At 30.5% G+C, this 25,956-nt stretch overlaps 1 protein-coding gene across 1 annotated transcript; it reads left to right on the top strand.

Moving 5' to 3' along the window:
- The first annotated feature begins 17,434 nt into the window (after positions 1-17,434).
- LOC145066790 (uncharacterized) lies at positions 17,435-25,427 on the top strand. Its single transcript, XM_079014060.1, has 3 exons — positions 17,435-17,583; positions 24,382-24,463; positions 24,537-25,427. Exons 1-3 carry the CDS (start codon positions 17,435-17,437, stop codon positions 25,425-25,427), a joined length of 1,122 nt encoding a protein of 373 aa, XP_078870186.1.
- The last annotated feature ends 529 nt before the right edge of the window (positions 25,428-25,956 follow it).

The following is a 25,956-nucleotide window of genomic DNA, read 5'->3' as shown; positions in this document are numbered from 1 at the left end:
ATACCCCCAAAAAGAGATTGGTAACGAAACTCGACTCATCATAGAGCGAACCATGTCCAACAAGGTTCGATTACGCCTCTCAGCTACACCATTCAGCTGTGGTGTCCTGGGAGGAGTCAATTGTGAGACAATCTCACACTCCTTAAGATAGTCAAGGAACTCAGTACTAAGATACTCACCACCTCGATCGGATCGAAGCATCTTAATGTTACTACCCAATTGATTTTCTACTTCCTGTTTGAATTCCTTAAACCTTTCAAAGGTTTCTGACTTATGTTTGATTAAGTAGACATACCCATATCTACTAAAATCATCAATAAAAGTCACATAATACTGATTAGCATCCCTTGTGGCGGTTTTGAATGGCCCACATACATCAGTATGTATTAGGTCCAACAAACCCTCACCCCTTTCACAAGTTCCAGTGAAGGGTGATTTTTTCATCTTTCCAAGTAGACAAGATTCACAACTATCATCCGATTTAAGGTCGAATGATTCCAAGACTCCACTCTTTTGGAGTTGGCCTATGCGTTTCTTGTTTACATGTCCAAGACGACAATGCCACAATGATGCTTTATCTAGGCTAGTACAAGAATCAATATACAATACATTATTTTCTAAGTTGTCTACAATCGACACAGTTTCATACACACCATCACAAGGTAACGCTTTAAAATAAAACACATTTTTAAAGAAAGCATTAATACCACCACATTCATTATCAAACGAAAAGGTAAAACCTTGTTTGTACAAAGCATGAAAAGAAATAATATTCCTCGCCATATCAGACGAGTACACACATTTATTCAAATCTAATTTTAACCCATTATTAAGCAACAAAGTATAAACTCCAATCTTGGAAACAGGTGAAGCCTTCCTATTCCCCATGATCAAGTTTATCTTCCCGTGCTCCACATCCTCACTTCTTCTTAGGCCCTGCAAATCAGAACATATGTGAATACCACATCCGGTATCAAGCACCCAAGAGTTAGAATATGTTGAGTAATTAGACAATATAGTGTAAATACTTGCATGGGTGGGTTTCACTTTCCCATCCTTTAGATCCTGCAAGTACTTAGGGCAGTTTTGCTTCCAGTGTGCCTTTTCATGGCAATAAAAGCATTCAGCATCCTTGGGAATGGCAGAAGGAGTGACAGAACCGCTCTTGGTCTTCGATGAGGAGCCTTCAAGAGACTTTCCCTTGGTACCCTTCGAAGGGTGCTTCCTCTTTTTCCCTTTGCCTTGCCCGATAGCCAAAACAAGGGTAGATGTTGGAGTAGGAGTAGTAGAGGTAACAACCGCCTTGCCCTTAAGACCGGTTTCAGCGGTCTTCAAGAGTCCTTGAAGCTTGCTGAGGGTAACTTCCTCCTTGTTCATATGATATGTCATACGAAAATGGTCATAACAAGAAGGTAAGGAGTGCAAAATGATGTCAATTGCCAACTCCTCAGGGATGTTCACATTCAGCTTCAGCAAACGGTCCACATACCTTTGCATCTTTTGCATGTGAGCCGTGACGGAATCACCATCCTTCATGCGGGTAGTTATTATGGAGGAGATTATTTCATACCGCTCCTGACGAGCACTCTGATGGTACCTTTCCATCAGGTCTTGGTGCATCTCAAAAGGGTAGAAATCTTCATATGACTTTTGGAGCTCGGCTGTCATCGTGGCCATCATGATACATGCCACCTTAGTAGCATCTGTCTCATGTGTCCTGAATTCAGCGATCTCCTCAGGAGTAGCAGTAGACTCATCAAGCTCTTTTAACTCCTTATCGAGGACATATTCCTTGTCCTCATAACGAGTAACCATCCTGATGTTCCTAATCCAATCCATGAAGTTGGAACCATCAAAGATGACCCTCCCACAAAGATTCATGAGAGAGAAAGAACCAGTTGGGTTAGAGCCTGAAGCATTAGTGTTGGAAGACATCTGAAAGAAGAAAGCAAGTTTAGATTAGATATATAGAATCCTTAATAAGACACCCAAATGTAATATTAAGGCTAGGACCCAATCACAATATATTATACTTAGAAGAGGGATGTCGTAATCTAAGTAATAATATATTTGAAAGGTAGGTGAATGACGATTCACCAATTTCCACCATGAAAAACAAAATGAATTATTAGGTTTTAATTGGATTTGAAATTCCTAGATTCTTTTGAGATTCATTGAACTTTTCAATGGCATGTTTCAATCTCGATTGTGCCCTTCAAGTTTTGTGACTGGGATGTCGAGGATCACAAAACAAGGTGTGAATAACCATGCTAATTCACTTGGTACCCTTAATATTATCACCTAATCAATGTGCCGGTTAACCACACACGCTCCATTGATCTATGACAAACATTAAGTCACCCTTCGTGATCCTTACTAGTCCAAGTTAGTGTGCCGGTTAACCACACACGCTCCACAAACGACTTGATAAGGTACAAAGTGTGAATTCCATGGACTAGCACCATGTTCACATTTTTCCTAAAATAACTAAGATTGGGAATTAAAAAGGTTTAGTTACTTTATAATAATCATTATACTTCTAATGAGGATTTAAAGTCATTGTCCTACCCGTTCGGCTAACGACCCTCCACCAGTCAAGCAAGCGGTGGGTGAGAGTGGACACCCATTAAGTTGCCATTTTGAGGACAAATTATGGACTCCATTAAAACACATAAATGATCAAGAATTAATTCTAAACAATTCAGCAAATAATTCATATCATCTTCTAAATTCATAAGAACATGAACATGATCATCAAAATTTCAAGAATTATATGAACACATAAAAAATCATGGAATTTTGATATATGCTATTGTAAATGGATTAGAACAACCATTACACCAACTAAACCAAGTTTTAAAACACCAAAACAGTTTAGGGTAATGTTTCTAGTCCATTTCCAGCAGCAAAAGTCGAAAATCTGCACTCTGTGGCTCCTACTCGTCGAGTGCATGAACCTACTCGGCGAGTAGGTTGAAGATACACATGAACTCGGCGAGTCCCCCCCATGGACTCGGCGAGTTCATCAGGCAGACAACAAGTTTTTCGACTTTTTCAATTTGCATCAAGTATCAAACAAACAAGCCTAGTCTCTGATACCACTGTTGGGTTTTGAGCAATCTAACACTTCCTAAGTGTACATGCAACCCTAATAAACCTTGGATCTATGTTTGTCTAAATACATGCAAAATAATAATTTTCCAAGGTTCATAACCTATCTAACATGGCATGGGGTACTTTTAAACATAAAAGAGTGAGAAGAGATTACATACCTTTTTGATGAGTTTGATTCTTGAGGAGTTTGAGGGTCAAGCACCAATAATGTGAATGCCTCAAATGGAATCACAAATCACCACAATTACTTGGAAAACTCTAGAGAGAGTATACACACTTATATTTTTGGCTACACACAAGCACACACACTAGTGGCTATTTCATGCAACATAAGCACGCTTACATAGTGTACATGATTAGGGTGAAACCCTAATAACCCATGACCTTTCCTTTTCCAAGGATCCATGGGTTAAAAGCTCCATGGATCATCCATGGACTTCCATACAAGCCTAGCCCATTAACAAATGAGTGTTAGCCCACACCATATAAAACCAATAGCCCATAATCTAATTAGTCTTCCTTTTAATCTCTAAATTAATTCATAATTAATTTAAGACTAAGACTAATTAAATAACATAACTTCATATTAATATATCATAACTTATAATATATTAATAACCATATGTGTATAACTCTCATAAAATTATCCATAAATTGTTCGGGTGAAGTGCAACCCAAATGGACCATGCCGGGTCGGATCAAGTATATACCAAATAAGTTATGGACTTAGACACCTTATCCAACAGGTGGTGGGTGGTAAGTAGTGATGGGTGGTGGATGGTGGTGGTGGCGAGTGGTGGTGAGTAGTGGGTGGTAAGTAGTGATGGGTGGTGGATGGTGGTGGTGGCGAATGGTGGTGAGTAGTGGGTGGTGGTTGGTGGTGGTAGGTAGTGATGAGTGGTGGTGGGTGGTGGAGGTGGTGGTGGGTGGTGGTTATGGTGGGTGGTGGCGGGTGGTGATGGGTGGTGGGTAGTGGTTGGTGGTGGTGGTGGTGGGTGGTGGTGGCATCTGGTGGTGATAGATGGTAGGTAGTGGTTGTGGGTGGTGGTGGTAGGCGGTGGAGGTGGGTGGTGGTGGTGGTAGGTGGTTGTGGTTGCGTGGTGATGGTGGTGGGTGATGATGGTGGTGGCGGGTGGTGGTTGGTGGTGGTGGTTAATGATGAGTGGTGGTAGCGGGTGGTGGTGATGGGTGGTGTTTGTAACTATTTTTTGATTTATATGAATATTATTTTATATTTTTCATTACAAAAAATTATGTGGTCCAAATTTATTCTCAAATATTCTCGCGATAAGAAATGTTCTCGATTGAACATTCCCCTAGATATATATATATATATATATATATATATATATATATATATATATATATATATATATATATATATATATATATTTCTCACATCTATTATGCGCTAGATTGCACCAATAAGAATTTATTAAAATTTATATGTATATTAAATGATATCTATACTTATAATTCGTTTTTATGGAAACCAATTAAATTCGTTATTAATGTCAACAATAATATTCTTTCAGAATTAATTCGTATCTAGAAGAATGAGAGTGTATTATAGCAGAATGATAGTGTATTCTAGTAGAACACTCTTGTTATTAATATTATATGCAACTTTATTATATTTTAAGTGAGTGAGTAGTGAAACAAAAAACGAACTCATATATAAAAGCCTATATGCGAATTCATTCTGAAAGAATGTTATTGTTGACATTATTTACAAATTTAATTAGTTTCCATAAAAAGAGAATTATAATTATGGATATCATTTAATATACATACAATTATGACAATCATTTAATATTTATCTTTATTTAATTAAATAATTCTCTACTATTGATCATTTTAACATACAATAAATGTAAGAAATACATTAATATCTCTCTCTCTCTCTCTCTCTCTCTCTCTCTCTATATATATATATATATATATATATATATATATATATATATATATATATATATATATATATATATATATATATATATGAACTTTGGAAGCATGCATTTCAATTTTATGGTTTTATTCCGGATTTTTGGAAAGAAGATGTGAATAATGAAGCTGGTGGACCTCATGTGACGTATTTAAAAATTTAAAAGGTTGTATAAGTTTGAGTTCTCGTGAAAGCACATGAATTTATTATGAGCAAAATGTAGATATTTTGACCGAGGTATATATATATATATATATATATATATATATATATATATATATATATATATATATATATATATATATATATATATATATATATATATATATATATATATATATATATATATACGGGTTCCATTAAGAAAAAAAAAGGTTGAGAATTGGGGAATCATTCTCAGCCACTCATTTATATTTGTCGCAAAAGCCTTCGTCATACCAGCGGAAATGGAAAAGGAATAAACATATGTTTTCTAACAAAACATGTTTCTTTAAACTATGTTAATCGTTACCTTAATATATATACGAAAACATAGTTTTTTCGTTTTTTTTTTTAATTTTTAAAAAACTATTTTTATCGAAAAATGATTTTAAATATACCAAATTTCATGATTTTTTATTCTTTACAAATAGACATCCATATTAATATAGTTTTAAGATAAAATAAAAAATTTATTTTTTTATATTTTCAGCTATCGTTATTCATAAATGAAAAAAACGCATCAGATTTTTGCTACAGTACATTCGTTATTCACTTATGAATAAAAATATATAACTTTTTTTACAGTTTAATTATCATTCATATATGAATATAGCATATAATAAACATAGTATATTTATATTTAAATATTAGATGATGCATTCACTTGTAAATATTATATAGTTTATTCACTTGTGAATATTAGATGATATATTCACTTATGAATATTAGATAATATTTTCATATATGAGTATTACGTAGTATTACATGGTATATCACATGTGAATATTACATAGTATATTCAATTGTGAATATTAGATGATATATTCACTTATGAATATTACACAGTATATTCACATATGAATATTACAAAGTATTTTCACAAATATATATAATTTTTATATATTATTCACATATGAATAACATACAGACTTACATATTTGTTTTTTTCATTTTAATAATCATTTACTGATTCAGGTGAGAAAACATATTAATATATGAATATAACGTGGTAATTTTGTTTATGCATTTCATCAAACAGTTAGAGTGCATACAATTTAACTTTTTTAAAAATGTTAAAAACATGATACTTTGACTATTTAAATCTTACAAAATAGTAGATTGATAGAGAATTATATGAAATTTTTCAAAAAAAAAAACGATTTGATCTTTTTCTAACCTCAATTTTGAAGTTTTATTTGATAATCGATGTTGAATGAATGATATAAAGTGGATTTTTTTGTTGATTATCGATGATGTTGATCTAATGATATTGGGAGTATAATTAATCGTAGATGTTGAATATCTGATCGTATTCAAGCATAATTGAAGGTTGAATTAAAAGAACCAAAAATGAATTTTTGTTGTTAACTGTTGAATCATGTTGATAAACATGTTATTGACGAAGATCGATGATTGATTAGCACTGGATGATGGTTATGATTGTTTAATTGAAGAAATCTGAATGATTGTTGAAAGTTGGAGAAGAAAATTTGGATGATGAACGATGAATGAGTTTGAACTGTAATCTAATTCTCTACAGATACGTCTTTGAGATTGAAGGTTGTTATCATATTTATAAGTTTGTCACCGTGTCTTTTTATGTTTAGATTAAATGAGTGGCTGAGAATGATTCTCCTATTCTCAACATTTTTTTATTTTCTCAGTTGAACCCACCTCTCTCTCTCTCTGTATATATATATATATATATATATATATATATATATATATATATATATATATATATATATATATATATATTTGCCCAATAGTGATATCCTAATTGTTTAATACAAATAAATTAAAATTGAAGTCTGATTTGAAAACGTTATAGTTATTTGAAACAAACCCCACAATATTTGTTAAATTTATTTTGTAATGAAAACAATATAGTTTTATTATTTAGTAAATAACTTATTATAACTGCTTTTTCTTGTATTTTGCTACAAGCTAATTATTTCACGTATTTTAAATTTAGAACAACTCGTAAAAAACATGCTTATAGGATATGTTTGACACAGAACTTTTGAAAGCGTTTGAGAAATTTTAGCTTTTAACTTTTGACAAAATGTTTTAGTTTAAACAAAAAGCTCCGTTTGGCAGTAAGAGCGCTTAGTTTTTAATTTAAACAAAACGATACAAATCTAAAACCTATTTCATGTAGCGTTTAACAAAACGCTACTTAGCTTTTGAAATAAATTTCCATAGTTACCAATGAGATATCTACAGAAAAGTCCCAAAACTTTGGGAAAAGTTTCAGTAAATTCGTAATGTTTTTTTTAACAGAAGAGTCCCAATTATTTAACATTTTGTCTAAATTAACGAAAAAGTCATTTTTAATATTTGAGCAACAATTAATAGATTATATGATTTTTTTCAAAATAATGAGACTTTTATGTTCAAAAACAAATATGAGTTTTTTGAAACTTTTTCCAAAAATTTGGGGCTTTTCTATAGATATCTCATTACCAATATATGTATATATTAATTTATTTTTAACCAATTATCCTTTTATGTAATTTTATATATTTAAAAAACTTTCAACTACTTTTGTCAAACACTTATATAACAAATGAAAGTTACAGTTTCCTGCTACCAGCTACCAGCTACCCGCTACCCGCTATCAGCTATCCGTTTCCAGCTAACAATTACTTTAACCAAACACACCCATAGTCTGTTTCATGTTTAGTAACAATATATTTCACACTAATGTTAAAAAGTTTTAGATATTTATAATTATGCCTATATCCCTGAAAATTTATTTGATCATAATATTATTACACTACAAGAAATGAGAGTATTATCGGCGACACTAAAAGTGGCCTTTGCACCGCTAATACTTTTAGCAGCGATGCGTCGTCGCTAAAAGGCCGCCGCTAATACTTTGTCGCTAATACTCCAAATGTCACCGCTAATGCAAGTTGTTGCCGCTAAAGATTTGTCGTCACTAATAAGTGGGCGTTGCCGCCAAAGGACTGTCACTGCTAATAACCATTTGTTGCTACTAAAGGCGTCGCCAATATTGGTATTTTCCTTTTTTTTTTTCTATTTCACATTATAATTGAATAAAAAACTATATAAAAAGTATAAAAGCTACTATGATATTAATTAACATAATGAAAAAACTACTATGGTATTTTCCTTTTTTTTGTACATCCTTTCATTCCAAAATATTAATCCAACATCTATTCAAAATACTCATCCAATTACATAATGCAAACTATCCAAAAGATTAGTCTAAAATACTTACACAAACAAAATATTACAAAAATCCTACAAATAACTACTCGTCATCATTGCTCTCCTCGTTTAGTCCGGTTTCATTTCGTTGTGGCAACGAACGAAACCAATCTTCAAGTGCGGCACTACACGCCATATCTTTTAACATTGTATAAAGCATGTTCAACTACAAAGAAAACAACATGGTCTTATAAGTTAAACCAACATTATAACATTTTATATACAAAATATATATCCTACATACAAGCAAAGTACAAAATATAACATTGTACTATAACTAACAATTACCAAACTACAAAATACTATTATAACATTGTACTTTCATAAACTAATAATTACCAAACTACACATATTGCATATAACATATTATAGCATTGTACTATAACTAACAATTACCAAACTACAAAATACCATTATAGCATTGTACTTTATTAAACTAACAATTACTAAACTACACATATTTCATATAACACATTATAGCATTGTACTATTACTAACAATTACCAAACTACACATATTGCATATAACACATTACAACATTGTACTTTCATAAACTAACAATTACCAAACTAGAAAATACCAATATATCAAACTATAACCAAACTAACAATTACCAACATATAAACTATTATCAAACTAACAATTACCAATATTTGAAACTATTACTAAAATAACAATTACCAACATTTGAAACAATTACCAAAATTAAATAGTCTTGTTACCTGCGATTGTGGTGGTAGCAGTGTCAGTGGTTGTTTCTGATCGTACATCGATATAACCATAGAAGGTTTATGCCCGATAAGGGATATCTACAAGCGCCCTGACATTCTGAAAATAAGTATGCACTTTATTTTTCTGGCCTCTATAAACTCTTTATAAAGTCGCATCAATGCTCTGCAACACCTAAGCACACTCGGGATCCAAGTTAACCTTATTCAAATAAAACTTATTCTATAAATACAAAAAAGTTAGTTAATTAAATATCACTCTTTAACTCCCGTGTTTCGAGGCTAAACATTGATATGATGATGTAATAGTTAGGGTCTTGACAAGGATTCTAGAGATGTAAAGAACGCCAAAATCCGAGTTATAACAAAGAAGTTATGACCTGTCGAAGTTTTACAGCTAAACCGGTACGGCACCGTGTAACGTAAAAAGTGAAATTTTGATAAATTACTTTTCAGCCTTAGCAATCTAAACGTAGGTCATAGTATACATTAAACTGGGAATGTGCATAAAAAGAACGTCCAAATCTGACTTCGTATGAGGACGTTATGGTTTTTCTAAGATTTAGCATAACAGTGCATAGCCCAAAATTCGAATTTTAGATCGATCGATTTTTATGTGACAACCGTCAATTTTCAGTCAAGTCAAAGTCAACTAAAGTCAACAAGTCAAACCGGTCAACTCAATTTGCCATGAGTATTAGAGTTTACGTTATGTAATTTCTAAACAACTCTCTATTCTATTGAGAAATCATGAATTGAAAAGTGCGTACATCTAGATCTCCTTAACCTAAAACTGTGGTACGTGGCGAGCCAAACCGATAAAACAATGTTGCATACTCATCGGGAGTATGCAAGATCCATAAACAAGGCTTAACGGGGCTTACGGACCCTGCATTGCAAAGCCGAACACTCAAAAAGGTCACCAATGAAGCCTCTCTCAATCGTTTTCACTTTATCTCTCTCTATGAGAAATCTCTCCCAAATCTCTCTAAGTATGTCAAATCTCTCCCAAATCTCTCTAAGTATGTGAAATCTCTCCCAAATCTCTCTTTGTATGAGAAATCTCTCCAAGTATGTCAAATCTCTCCCAAATCTCTCTAAGTATGTGAAATCTCCCCCAAATATCTCTCTGTATGTGAAATCTCTCCAAGTATGTCAAATCTCTCCCAAATCTCTCTAAGTATGTGAAATCTCTCCCAAATATCTCTTTGTATGTGAAATCTCTCCCAAATATCTCTCTGTATGTGAAATCTCTCCAAGTATGTCAAATCTCTCCCAAATCTCTCTAAGTATGTGAAATTTCTCCCAAATATCTCTTTGTATGTGAAATCTCTCCAAGAATGTCAAATCTCTCCCAAATCTCTCTGAGTATGTGGAATCTCTCTCAAATCTCTCTCGAAATCTCTCCCAACTTTCTATAATCACTCGGGGCATCCCGACCCTCGAATTTGGCGAAAACAACCCAAAAACGGAAGTCTACGCGAAAAACGGACCTTAGGAACCGAAACCCCTCTTAGGAACCGAACCCTCCTGATGAAGAAGGCTGCTGATCCGAACCGAAGGTACAGTTCACTAACCGAACCGAAGGTACTGTTCACTACAGTCCGTTCGGTTCTGACATTCTCGCCTCTTATTCCCGAACCGAACCTCACCTTCACTACTGACCCTTCGGACCGAGCCTTCGGACCGGACCCTCGCCCTTCACTTCTCGCGTCTGACTCGCGCCTTTCGCTTCCGACTCCAACCTCAGCATGGACTGAGCCTCGGCCTAGGGATCGAACCTCGGCCTAGGACCGAGAGGTCTCGCTGGGAACTCATTTTCTCCCGGTTTTCGCGTAGTTTTGCGTTTAAGGCCCGTTTTTAATTATTTTAACGCGGAGTTTTCACCCAAAATCATATTTTAACATAATAAACCCTAAGTATTCACAATTTAATCATATTTTCATAAAAATCTTTATTTAAATAATAAAAGCAAGTGGGTAAAGTATAAAGAGGTGGAGTGTTGACTTTGCTTTACTTTATGACACAAGCAACCACTCCCACACCCACTCTATGACCAGCCACACCTCCCCACCTTACCTAGGTCACATCAATGTCCTTTCCACTCAATCATCACTCCTTCCCACGTTTTTGAGAGCTGAATATTCATCCTCTCTCCTCATTTCTCTCATTTTCTCTCTTTTCACCAAAAGGAGCAAACACTTTTCTCTCTCACTTTCCCTCTCTAGAACTCGAGATTTGAGGGCTGATCTTGGGATTTTCCTCCACATTTGGTAAGAATAATCTATTCTCTTTATAATTATCTCAATTATTTCCACTCGAATCATGGATATCTTACACAAACTCTCTCATAATTGTGTTAGATCTTCGAATCTTCAAGTGATTCTTCAAGTGTTCTTGGGTTGAACACTTCTCTTCTTCAACACTTACCTACTGAAAACACTTAAGGTGAGTTCATACCCCTACATTTTCATGTTTTCTCAAGTTTTTAGGGGGGGAATACAAGTTAAAACACCAAGAACATAACTAAATTTTTCTAACAGCCTTCATCAGAAAAGTTCAACCCCATTCACGGACTGTTTTGGACAACTTAAACATTTTAGTTTTCAAAACTGTTTTAGGTGCATGTAGTTCCACTCCTTAGCTTTAAAATTACTACTTGCACATCTCCATACGATTTTTCTACAATTTATGGTGATTTTTACAAAACTGCCTATCATTTCAAACATCAATCCGGACCAGTCTGTGATTCTGGACTTTTTCACATAAGTAAGAAGTCACTAAAAATTATAATAAAAATTATGAACAAACTAGACTCATTTTCCAAACTCTCAGAAGTTACAGAACTTGATTTGGACATTTTATGATTTTTCTACAATTTTTCCAATAACAGTTACAGAAAATGTTATTAACAGAAAAACACTATAAATTTCATTTCACCTTGTAACATGTTGAGCAAGGTATACATCATTATGTGATTATGTGTAGTTGCAATATATGACAATTTTGTATTCTTATATAGACATACATCAGAGAACAAATGGCTTTACATCTCCACAAGTATGGTAAATATATAAATGATATTACAAGGCTATATCCATTAAAATATAAACATTGGTAAATTATGACAAGTAAGGCCTATGCTCACTACCCACACAAATAATTGATAAACTATAATAGGTATAGTTTAGGGTTATTTATATAACAAACACATTATTAAAGGTTTTACACATACAAAAGAGTTATTGCCACTATGGACAATTATGATAAACTATAATAAGTATAGTTAAGCCATTATACCCCACAAACGAACACGCTAGTTATAATCGGTATAGTTATGGTAAATATATATTACAAACAAAGTGATAAACTATAATAGGTATAGTTTATGTTTCATCTACCCTAGGAACTTAATTACAAGAAAGGAATTCACCATCACCACCACTTTCGATAAGCTATAATATGCATAGTTCAGGTTCACTAATCACTATTACTCTCCGGTGAACTATGATATGTATAGGTTATATTCACCATCACCATCACTTTCGATAAGCTATAATATGCATAGTTCAGGTTCACTAATCACTATTACTCTCCGGTGAACTATGATATGTATAGGTTATATTCACCATCACCATCACTTTCGATAAGCTATAATATGCATAGTTCACGTTTACTAATCACTATTACTCTCCGGTGAACTATGATATGTATAGGTTATATTCACCATCACCATCACTTTTGATAAGCTATAATATGCATAGTTCAGGTTCTCTAATCACTATTACTCTCCGGTGAACTATGATATGTATAGGTTATATTCACCATCACCACCACTTTTGATAAGCTATAATATGCATAGTTCAGGTTCACTAATCACTATTACTCCCCGATGAACTATGATATGTATAGGTTATATTCACCATCACCACCACTTTAGGTAAACTATAGTATGCATAGTTTATATTCACAATCACTATTTCTATTCCGGGCACTACACCAGGATTGGTTCCAGTTATTGGGTTTAAGTCCGCATTCACTTTCGCATTGTTAGTTTTCAGCTATAATTTCTAAGTGTATATGATAGAGTTATATAGAATCTAGTTGTGATTGGCTTGGAATTGGTGGGCCCGCCTCATCTCCTGTTCCTTGTTTGGTTGTGGACCTAGGGCGGACCCATTATATTCGACGTTTTATCTAACCTAAATATTATATAACTTATATACGTTGGACGATTATAGGGGAAATCTACGGGTCAATCTAGGATACATCAACACATCATATAGGAATATTCTGTTTACACTTAACTAAGAAAATATTGGATTTTTTGGAGATCAAACTCTATCGATTTTAAAAGGAAAACGGTTTCTACTCCAAACAAAACTCTTATGAACTCACCAACTTAATTGTTGACACTCTTTCAAAACTACTTGTATTCTCAGGAAATCAGTGAAACAGGAAAACTTCAGCGCTTTGAGGATGGGACGTTAAACCGTCAACAATTTATTTTTGTCATCATAATGTAATTGATTTTGAAACATGTAAACATATACTTTGGTGTAACTTTTTCAATTATATTTATGATGGTTGTATTTACTTTGAGCACTATTATACACGTTGTTGTGATACTGTACATGAAGTCCTCCACCCCTGGACGTTTCTGCCATCCTTGGTTTGGGGGTGTGACATTTTAGCCGACACAACCTAAAAGAGAATCGAACATCTCGTTAATAGGAGCTCAACGATAACAAAACAAACGAAAATGGACGTCGGATGACGAAATTATGAATTTTTACGGACTTTTCTTGTCCAGGCCTGTTAAAAATATAACTTTAAAAATACAGTCAAAATTAGCCGACGGAGTCTAAAAGAAAGTTGTAGAGTACGTCTCAACCTATGTGTGGATATAAAGAACGTAGAAAACGGAGCTCGTATGTAAGAGTTATGAATTTTTGAAGTCAGGATGGTCAAATGCGAGTCTGTGAGGGGAACGCCTTGCGTAGAGGAAAGGAACACGCAACGTTCGGATAAGAGGTCTCGGATGGTCCACGTCGCCCCAGCCAGTTTCAGACACCTATTGGCATGAACGCACCACGTATGAGGGAGAGCCCTGCGCAGTTGGAACGCACCGCGTAGCTCCGAGGAACACCCTGCGCAGCGTGGTCCAGCTTCCCTATAAATAGGATACGAGGCTTATCATATTTCTCACACCATTAGCCATCTCTTTCTCACTCTACTCTCTCTCTAAACCTCCCAAACACCCCGAAGCCTAGGAAACTTCCCTAGCACAAGAAGAAACCCCCAGAGCGCCCGAAGGCTCCAAGAAAAAGAGTTTTTCGGCTCGAAACTCTGCCCCCGTAGAGCCCGGTTTTGAAGCAAACCTCCCGGTTTCGTTGAAACGAAGCGCTGTCCAAGTGAGAGTCACCCCGTTTATCAAGTGAGTGCATAGTTATTTTCATCTTACACATAAATATGAAGTATTTTATATAAATTACGTGATATGTGTGCATATTATCTGTACATCTTGAGATCTATGCTGGATAAAAGATTTAAACCTTTTATTCAGATCTAAATTGTATATGTATTTTACATCTTGAGATTTATGCTCGATGAAAGATTTAAACCTCTTTTTTTCAGATCTAAATTGTATATGTATTTTATATCTACAAATATGTTGGGTAAAACATGGGTAGATGAAATAGTTGATTAGTGATGAAATAAAATGATGAGACGCCTCGATGTTTAAGATGATCTAGTCATCTAGCAGAGTATAAATGATGACCACAAACTATTCTAAACAGTCTAGTGAAATACTAGTAGGCTCGCAACCCGTAGGTGCTTATTTGAACTACGTGTTCGCCATGTGTAGTCCATCCCCCCATAGTTGCCACTGCTGAGGAATCACCTAAGCAATGTTGTCCATCTCGATGAAAAATCCTTAGGCTAGGTCCCTTATAATAGATGCTTTAGGGACGTAAAGTGAGGATAACGAGAAAGGGTAATTGGGTTGAATTATTTGATGAAAATAATTAAATTTATTTATTGTGGGTTGAAAACCCTATGTGCTCACCAGACTCCCAAACCTGACCCACTCAGTTTCTTGTATTACAGGTACTGGCACAAGAGCAAAGATGTGATGATCGGATGAGAGTTCATGGATTATAGGCCAGTAGATATAAATAAATGTTGTAAGTCCTATGTTGTTTCGGTTTATGCTTTTGATATGTATTGACAATGACATCCTGAGGTTTTAATATAATGAAATACATTTCTTCGGAAATGCTTTTGATAAAATCTTTATCATATATTTTTGGGAACAAATTCTGCAAAACTTTCTTTAAAAAGTTACTCTGATTTTCAAATAAAGCATAAACAAATCGGTCTTTTCTGGCCGTGAAATTAGGGATATCACACAATCACAACTAAACTTAAAATATTATTCAAGTTATCTTTAGATGCACGACTGTGGCTTTCCTTAAAGCAAGGGAAACATTGTCCCAACCAGATACGTTCAAAGGGAAGTTCATCCACATATACCTCCTAAACTTACGGGTAAACCAATTACCATAGTTCCCGATAAGGGAATATATGAGCTCCTTGTCAAAATCCAAATCTATGGGCTTTACCTTGTTTGCCCGTATCAGCTTTGATTACTAGATGTTTTTTGATAGACCTCTTTTTTTAGGAAGCTCACCTGAAAAATATAATTAAAAATACTAGTCACAATAACTTAAAATAAATGAATAAAAAGTTAATAAATATATCTTAATAAGACTTACCATCATGTTCGTGTTGTCCACGACTAAAGCCTATTGCAGGTGGTGGGTCGCCGGCTCCATCACCTCCATGTCCTAGGCCCATAACATATGCCATCATGTAGAAGAGTATCGCCCAACTAAACCCCATATATAGCCTTTAAAAATTACAATATGAATAAAAGTTACACATATTGCATATACAAAAATAATACACTTTCTATTATAGCATCCTACTTTGTTTTTTATTTATTTATTTATTTTTTCATTTTTTTCATTATTTCATTATAACATTGTAGTTTCCAAATTGCATACAAATATATATACAAAAATAATACTTTCCAATATAGTATCCTACTTTGTTTTTTTTCATCTATAACATTATAGTTTCCAAATTGCATAAAAATATACAAACTACATATATAATTTTCTATATACACAAATACACATATAAAAAAAATAATACTTTCCATTATAGCATCATACTTTGTTTTTTTTTTTTTCATTCTTTTCATCTATATCATTATAGCATCCAAATTGCATACAAGCACACAAACTACATACATAATTTCTATACATACAACTACACATATAATAAAATAAATACACATTCCATTATAGCATCCTACTTTGTTTTTTTTTTTCATTTTTTTTCATTATAGCATTATAGTTCAAAATAGCATACAATACATACATACATATATACATACAAATACACATATTATATATACATACAAATACTCTTTCCATTATAGCATTGTACTTTCGAAATTTCATACAAATACACAAGTCAATCTTTTTTTCATTTTTTTTCCATTTATATACTTTCCAAATTACATACAAATACACAAACTATTTTATTTTTATTTTTTCCATTATAGCATTGTATTTTCCAAATAATCCCTTAAAAGTTAGGTGATGATACATGTATATATACACTTATATGTATATAGACATATACACTTGTACATAATACACGTCTATATATAAAAATACATATCAAAATACACTTATAGATACATTACAATCACAAATGGTAAACAAATATACATATATAAACATATACACTTATAAATACAAATACAAATACACATATGGAAAACAAATACACATATATAAACATACATAATTTTTCTATTTTCACCATAAATACATGCATTTATACATACATTACACATATACATACATTATACATATATGCTTACAAAAAAACATAAAAATACATATATACATACACATAATATAAATACGCAAATAATATGTTATAAAGGAGCCTGGTTGTGTAATCCGGCGGAGAAGGGTAGTGGTGGCGGTATTTCGACCACTTCCGGCCAACAGGTTCTTTCCGGCCAAATTGATATGAATTGTCAACAAAATTGACGGAGTTTGAATAAGAGGCGACATAATTGATGGATTGTGTTGGTATTCGTCGGTGTAGTCGTCAAAGAAAAACGATGGCAGAAGAGGAAATAAAATCAGTTGCATGCTCTGTATATCCTGTTAAGCCTTTAGCAGCGATGGGTATTAGCGGCGACAAAACTATCAGCAGCAACAGTCGTCGCTGCAAAAGGCATCACCGCAGTTGCTATGTACGACGTCTATTGTGAGTTGTTGGATTAAGAGCAAATCAATGATTGGGGTTTATTACTAAGGTTTGACACGGATCGTGGTTTATCACCATTAGCGGCGCTGCTATAGGCGTCGCCACTAATAGTGATTATTCTTGCAAGTGTAACATTGATCATTCCATGTATCTTCAAAACATATATAGCGTAATAGTGAGAAATTTAAAAAAAATAATAAAAAAAAAAATACGTCCCTCGTATTTAATTTACCATAAAATATGTTGAAGTTGACAAAAAAAATGTTAGTTTCCACTTTCCAATGGTTTGATTGCAAGAAAGCTAGATGTATTATCGTTGATACCATTTATGCCGATAAACATTAATATTTAATATATTAATAAACATAATAATTTACTACGGATGGATAAACTAGGATAGATTTGGTGCTTTATCTACCCTAATAAATAAGAATGATTTTGCCACATGTCATTCTCTCATTCAATTTGCCACATGCCATTTTATCATAATTTAGAGATACATTTATTTTCCACTTATCATTTATTTCATTTTCCATAAATTAAACTTATCATAATGAAATTAATTTTAAATTTTAAATTTTAAATTTCAATTTGAATTTCAAATAAATTTACAGTTTAAATCTTTGTGTTTAACATTTTGTTATAATTAACCTGTTTAGTATACGTGTCTGATAACTAAACAATAATTTTAATTTATTTATTTTTTACATGTTTTTTTTCTCATAATTTTTATTTATTTCAAATTTCGAATTCAAATAAACTTCTCATTTAATCGTTTCTATTTAACATTTTGTTTTAATCAACCCGTATAATATACGGGTTACAACTAGTATGATTCTAATATTAATATTAGGGTAATATAAGGGTGCTTTGAAAAGTGGTAACAAAATTAACCAGGTTGGCATCCTCTAATATTTTAAAGAAGTACCTTATACATATTATCAAAAGCAACTTTCGTCCATAAACAATCAACAAAGGCAAATCTACAAAAGAGTTTGTTATTTGTTATATTGTTTTTATACTAATTTTTACCTTCAAAAATACAAAATTAAAAGGAACTTAAAAGAATTTGATTGTCAATTAGCACTTACAGTTTATATATGTTTTTTTTTATTTGCATTATTTTATATAGTTATTTTCTTAAATTTGACATTTTTAACATCACTAAAATTTATTTGTAAATAAATATAACCAGTTTTTCATTTTAATTATGCATTTACAAAATAAAAAACGTAAATCAATGTCATTTTCTTCTTTAAATCAACATGCATACTATGGCATGTTTGTAAAAGTTTTCAAACTCAACGCATACACATACATTAAACATTACATTGTTATTAACATGAATGTTGGTTTCTTTTAACTAGTGAGCATCAGCATCTTATCAACTTGAACGCTCCTTCATTTTGGTTTGTGAGCATCAACATCCTATTGTTGATATCATTGACCAATTCATCAGTGGTGAAATCCTTTAGTCATACCAAAAGTTGGTTGATAGCTCATCAAAATTTGGATCTTGTTGAGATTTACCATATGAATCCGAACTTTTTTTTTCTCTTTTTTTATTTCTCTTTTTTTTTCAACTCGTTTAACTCACATTTTAAATTTGAACTATCTACAGTTTATAATAAAATTTATTTAATTTTGTTTGGATTCACGTTATGAATCTAAACATATTCTACAATACATATGTTGATTTCATATGAAAATGACTATTGCCCCTAATTTTCAACCATTCATTATCATTCAAATAAAAAATTAAAAATATTTATATACGAATCATTTTAAATTCATTTAAGTATGGCCAAAGGGTTAAAATAGTAAAACAAATTAACAAATAGAGTGAATTTAGTTAAATTCACATATAAAAGAGAATATTTGTCCGAATTCACATATAAATTTGATATGTCTAGATTATTGATCATTTTTATAGTTCGCAAGTAAAAAGTATATATTTGATGAGAGCCGTAAGATATAATCTTATTCATCGTATCAAATTTATCTAAGAGTTGTAATTGGTAGATGACTAACCATTTTGTAATCACTCCTAACAATCCAACTACATATTTAGTCTCTATCATTGATATTTTTTTAATCTAATGTTGAAGTACTTGTTTTGTACCATGATATATATATATATATATATATATATATATATATATATATATATATATATATATCGCTATTATTATAAAATAATAATTTTATATATACATATAAAAGAGAATATTTGTTCGAATTCACATATAAATTTGATATGTCTAGATTATTGATCATTTTCATAGATCGTAAGTAAGAAGTATACGTTTGATGAGATCCGTAAGATATAATCTTATTCATCGTATCAAATTTATCTAAGAGTTGTAACTGGTAGAGGACTAACCATTTTGTAATCACTCCTAACAATCCAACTACATATTTAGTCTCTATTGATATTTTTTTAATCTAATGTTAAAGTACTTGGTTTGTACCATGATTATATATATATATATATATATATATATATATATATATATATATATATATATATATATATATATCCCTATTATTATAAAAGAATAATTTTAGTTTCTTTTTAACATGTGTTATCATATTATGTCTCCTAATTAATGAATATTTTATTCTTTTTTTTGTCATGTGTCATCTTATTACGTCTCCTAATTAGAGCATGCCACCTGTCAACCTATTGATTCTCCATTTCAAATTTTAAATTTTCTACTCTAATTATATTAAATTAATAACATTAGAATAAAAATTAAAATAAAATTAGTACAAATTATAAAGTGATATAATTTTACATATTTATTTAAATCAATAATTTTAATTTTATATAACAAAAAAGATCTCTTAGTTAATAACTATTTAAAATAAGTAATTAATAATTTTGAGTTTTTTTTATAAAAGTTTAATTAACTTTGTAACCGTGGTTCCCACGTGTTATAAACTTATATATATATATATATATATATATATATATATATATATATATATATATATATAAAGAGAGAGAGAGAGAGAGAGAGAGTTAGGTTCAAATGTTTCTACTATCAATTCTATGCATGTAAGATTGATTCTGGACAAATCATTTTAGTTATTTTAAGGAAGTAATTAATGAATATTAAATATTGAAGATTTAATTATCTTCAATATTTAATATGCATTAATTACTTTCTTAAAATAATTAAAATGAATTGTCAAGAATCCATCGTACATGCATACAATAGATAGTTAGAACACAATAACATAACCTTATATATATACTAGGCGAATGCCTGCGCGTTGCGCAGAAGCATCTATATAGCTAAAATATTTACCAATATATGTTTTTTTAAATATAACAATAATGTGGTTATTAAATTTGATATAATAATTCATATACTAAGTTGATATAATATATTGATTAATTTGAATTATATAATATATACATCTATTAAAGCTGCACAATCTCAATCTTTTGAATGGCTTCTACCCGTGGGTTATTCATGAATAAAATTAAATATAATATATAGTTTAATGTTATTTATAGTTGTTGTTATTGTTAATTATTTTTTTTTAAAATTTATTTGTTTAAAATTTTAATTTTGATCATTGTAATTATTTAAAACATCAAACAAATTTTATTTTATTTTAAAGGTAACAGTATAATCATTTATACAAAGTTATTTTTAACTATTGTTATTGTAAGTTATTTTAAGCAACTTATTTGAAAACTTTTAACGATTATAAGAATATCTTTAGGAAATATTTTAGTTAAACTGATACTACAATTTAGTTTTTGCATTTAGCACTACACTTTTTCATTTTTAACTATTCACAAAAAATTCTTTGAGTTTTTAAGTGGAATTGAAAGTTATATTGAAGTTGACTTTGTAATGTTATATTTAAATTAACAATTTAAGTATTTTGTCCAAACTGTTCAAAAGTTGTAGTTTTAAATTGAGAATGGGTTACATACAACAACATATTAAAACTAATAAATTAAGTATAATATGTTAAAAGTTAAAGACAAAACTTTCTAAGTAGAAGTAAAAATATTATTTTAATATTGAAATTTAATTTATTATGATTACACTTTGTTTGATACTTATTTAACCTTATTAACCAACTTATAATCATTATTAGAAAGACACTACAATTTATCATTTTTAACTATTTACTAAATATTCTTTAGGCTGTTTAAGTTGAACTAAAATTTATATTTAAGTTGATCTTGTAAGGTTGTATTTAAAATAACAATTTAAGTATTTTATACAAATTGTTCAAAAGTTGTAGTTTTAAAATGATAATAGTTTACATACAATAACATATTAGACCTAATAAATTAAGTATAATATGTTAAATGTTAAAAACATAACTTTATAAGTAGAAAAAAAATATATTCTTTTAATATTGAAATTTAGTTTATATATGATTACACTTAAGGTTTTATATTTATTTAAGCTTATTAACCAACTTATAATCATTATTAGAAAGAAATTGAAAAGTCATGGGAGTTTCAAATGAATGTGGTTAAAGGAAAAATGAATGGGAGTTTCAAATGCATGAGATTCAAGAAAAAATGTTATATATATATATATATATATATATATATATATATATATATATATATATATATATATATACACACACATGTGTTATATATATATATATATATATATATATATATATATATATATATATATATATATATATATATATATATATATATATATATATATATACACATGTGTGTTATAAAATCAACATTTTTCTTTATTCTAACCATATTAATTTGTAACCCCTTAACGTATTTTTAAATTAATATATTGAATCATCTATTATTCTAATTTTAATATTAACATTTTAGTAATTTATAAAAATCTTATATAATGTTTTAATCAAGGTAGTAAAAAATGATCGACGTTATCTAGACGAATAACTATAGTTAAAAAATTAATCGGCTAGATGAAAATTAATCGAGGATTAATCGGAAACCATAAATTATTAAGTAAAATTATTCAAAAACTAATATATCTTAGGAAAATTAACAAATTTGGACACTTGTATATTTGAAAAGTTGAAAATTTGAATTTTTTTGGTGTAAAACTTTACATTTTAAATTTTTTGGTATAATATTTAAAATTTTGAAAATTTTATTTAAAATTTTTAAAATTTTGAAATGTTGAAATTTTGACCAATTAGGACCATCTAGCTACGACTTTGACCAACATCGCTTAAGCCGACCGATTAGCCCTAATCATAGTCGGTTCAAGACCACCTAATGATTAATCCCTGATTAATCTTCCACCTAGACCGATTTTTGCAACACCGGTTTTAAAAGTTATAAAGGATTTAACAACAACAATAATAAATAATTATAACATAAAAATATAAATTAAGTTAGATTAAAAAATTGGTTAATATATAAAAAACTCATGATTGAAATTAAATATGATCATATAAGTATTTTTAAAATTATTCATCATATAATTAAAAATCATACTAAATCTATAATTACAATTAATTTTATTAATAAATAAATAACTTTGAAATTAATTATTCATAATAATAGTTAGAAATAACATTAAATCAAAATTATATTAATTGTATACATCAACTTAGTGTGATAATTACTATTTATATAATTAATATCAATGACATAACCAATTTCAAAAATGTATTTATTATATTTATCTCAAATTAATTTTAACATGCCTAACATGTGCATGCTCGCTTAGTGTGTGTGTGTGTGTATATATATATATATATATATATATATATATATATATATATATATATATAGTTGTAAATAATTGGCGGTTTTCTAAATAATTGGTGGATGACATAATAATTGGTGTATGGTAAATTTGTCAACATTTTTAACTAGTTACAACTATATGTTAGTAAATTTTGTAGTATAAATACCCCTCCATTGTAAAGAATGAGATACACCAAAAGTTATAGGAGATATAACTTTCATATTCTCTCTAAATATTATTTCTTCTCAATTAAAGTTCTTATCAAAGTTCACTAGTTTGGTTTGGTTTAAAGTTACATTAATTACGCTTACACGAAAACTCTAATCAAGGTTATTAAACAAGTGAAAATCACATCTATCTTAATCAAGGTATGTATTACTTAGTAAAAACACTATTAATTATAAAAACCTCCATCATATCAAAATAATAATGATACTAATGAATTAATAAACATTATGCATTATGGACATTATGAACTACTAATAATTTTTATTTTTTATACTAACATTTCTTTATGTATTCTAATTTTTATGCATACTAACATTTAAAATATATTTATTTATACATGTCAATGTTTATTTATGTTTTAGATACTCTTCATAATTTTATTTAAATATTTACTATTATTTATTAATGTTTCTAATTAGTAAAATTATACAAAGCAAAGTTATGGATTAGTTATAAATCTTATTAAATGATTTATAAAATACATATACATATATACACAATGGAAATATATATGCAACGGTTATAAACAGCAAAAACGACTATATTTCTTTTACCATAAATAAACAACTTTACCCTGCTTATTTTACCCACAATAAATATTTCTCTCTTCTATCAAACAAATCAAGCTTCAAGACGATTCATCCATTTGCGATAATCATGACTATAATAGTCATGCTACTTTTCATCCCAATCCTTAACATCGAAGATAATATGAAATTTCATCTACTTTTAGGCTTGTATGCAATGTTAGCTTTACCGTTTATTTTTTGTGTAATATTTATTGAAATAAATGGATTTTTATTTTAATTTTAATTTTGTTTAAAATTTGTAGTTACATTATGTCCAACATTGCAAAGCTCGAGTTTGAAGCACTTGAAGTTAGTGGGAAAAACTATGTGTCGTGGATAATAGATGTAAAACTGCATCTTGAGTCCATGGGAATCTCAAATGCTATATATGAATTTAATGATTGTTTGGGCACAAGAGAAAGTAAAAGCACAAGTTTTCCTTCGTAAGCATATTGATGAAATGCTGAGATTTGAATATCTTGATGTTACTGATCCAAGTATTCTCTGGAATCTTTTGAAAGAAAGATTTAATCATCAAAAGGAAGTTATACTTCAAAATGCTAGAGATGAATGGAGAACACTAAGGTTTCAAGAATTCAAGAAAGTAAATGAATACAACTCAACTTTGTTCAGAATATGTTCACAACTCAAGTATTGTGGACAAGAAGTTGCTGATGAAGATATGTTGGAGAAAACATACTCCACATTTCATGCAACAAACATTACCTTGATGCAACAATATTGGATGCAAAAGTTCACAAGATATTCTGAACTGAATGCATGCCTGCTCATTGCAGAGCAAAACAATGAACTCTTAATGAAAAACCATGAATCTCGTCCAATGGGATCAGTATCACTTCCTGCAACAAATGCTACAAATATTGATGGTCATCGAAACAATACACGTGGACGAGGACGTGGTCGTGGTCGAGGACGTGGTCGTGAATATTTTAATCGAAACCAAAGCCATAATCAGAACCATAATTATGGTCGTGGACAAGGTAATAATTGTGGTCGTGGCCAGAAAAGGAATAATTACCAACATTCACAAAGAAACAATGTCCACACACAATATAAGGCCAAAGTGGCAAGGCATGACACTGGGACATCACAAAAATCTGATGGTTCATGTTTTAGATGTGGTAGCACAGGCCATTGGTCAAGGACCTGTCGCACACCTGCACATATTTGTCAACTTTATCAAGAGCCCATTAAAGGAAAAGGAAAAGAAGCAAACCTCATTGATAATGTTGAAATCACTTCGCTAAATGTTGTTGATTTCTGCAATGACATGGAAGACATAAACTAAAAAAACAAATTCTATTATTGTTCTAGTAAAGCTATTTTTCCTTCGTTTGTTTTTCATGTAATGTCTTTCCTACAATAAATGAACTTTCTTTTTAATAATAATAATTATGATTATGTTTATTCACTTATTATCCCTTTCATATGTGAAGTTTAATATGAGTCCAACTGGAACACAACACCAAGAAAAGATTGGAGATCTTTGTATAGTAGATAGTGGTAGTACACATACTATTCTAAAATCAAAGAAATATTTTTCAAAATTAGTACCAACAAAAACAGTCATACATACAATATCAAGTCCTGCAGACTTGATAGAGGGAACCGGGAAAGCCCATTTTATATTACCAGATGGTACAAGCTTTTGTATTGAAAATGCCTTATTTTCTCCAAAGTCTAATAGAAACTTATTAAGTTTCAATGACATATATTTCAAAGGATATGACACAAAAACTGTGACCATTGAAAATAAGAAATATATGTATACTATAGACAAAAGCCATTTTCTTGAAAAACTACCAACACTTTATTCT

Source organism: Lactuca serriola, chromosome 8, assembly GCF_051521515.1.
Source record: "Lactuca serriola cultivar US96UC23 chromosome 8, Lser_US96UC23_V15, whole genome shotgun sequence".
Lineage (NCBI taxonomy): Eukaryota > Viridiplantae > Streptophyta > Magnoliopsida > Asterales > Asteraceae > Lactuca > Lactuca serriola.
The sequence above is the reverse complement of the archived record's forward strand: the minus strand, read 5'-3'. Positions and strand labels throughout refer to the sequence as shown.

Bases quoted from the DNA above. Each gene is read 5' to 3' on its own strand.
- LOC145066790 (XM_079014060.1), top strand. From the start codon at position 17,435: ATGGCAGAAGAGGAAATAAAATCAGTTGCATGCTCTGTATATCCTGTT. The intron at 17,584-24,381 runs GTGAGTTGTTGG...TAAAATTTGTAG, and splicing joins TGCTATGTACGACGTCTATT to TTACATTATGTCCAACATTG. The intron at 24,464-24,536 runs GTAAAACTGCAT...TGGGCACAAGAG, and splicing joins ATGTGTCGTGGATAATAGAT to AAAGTAAAAGCACAAGTTTT.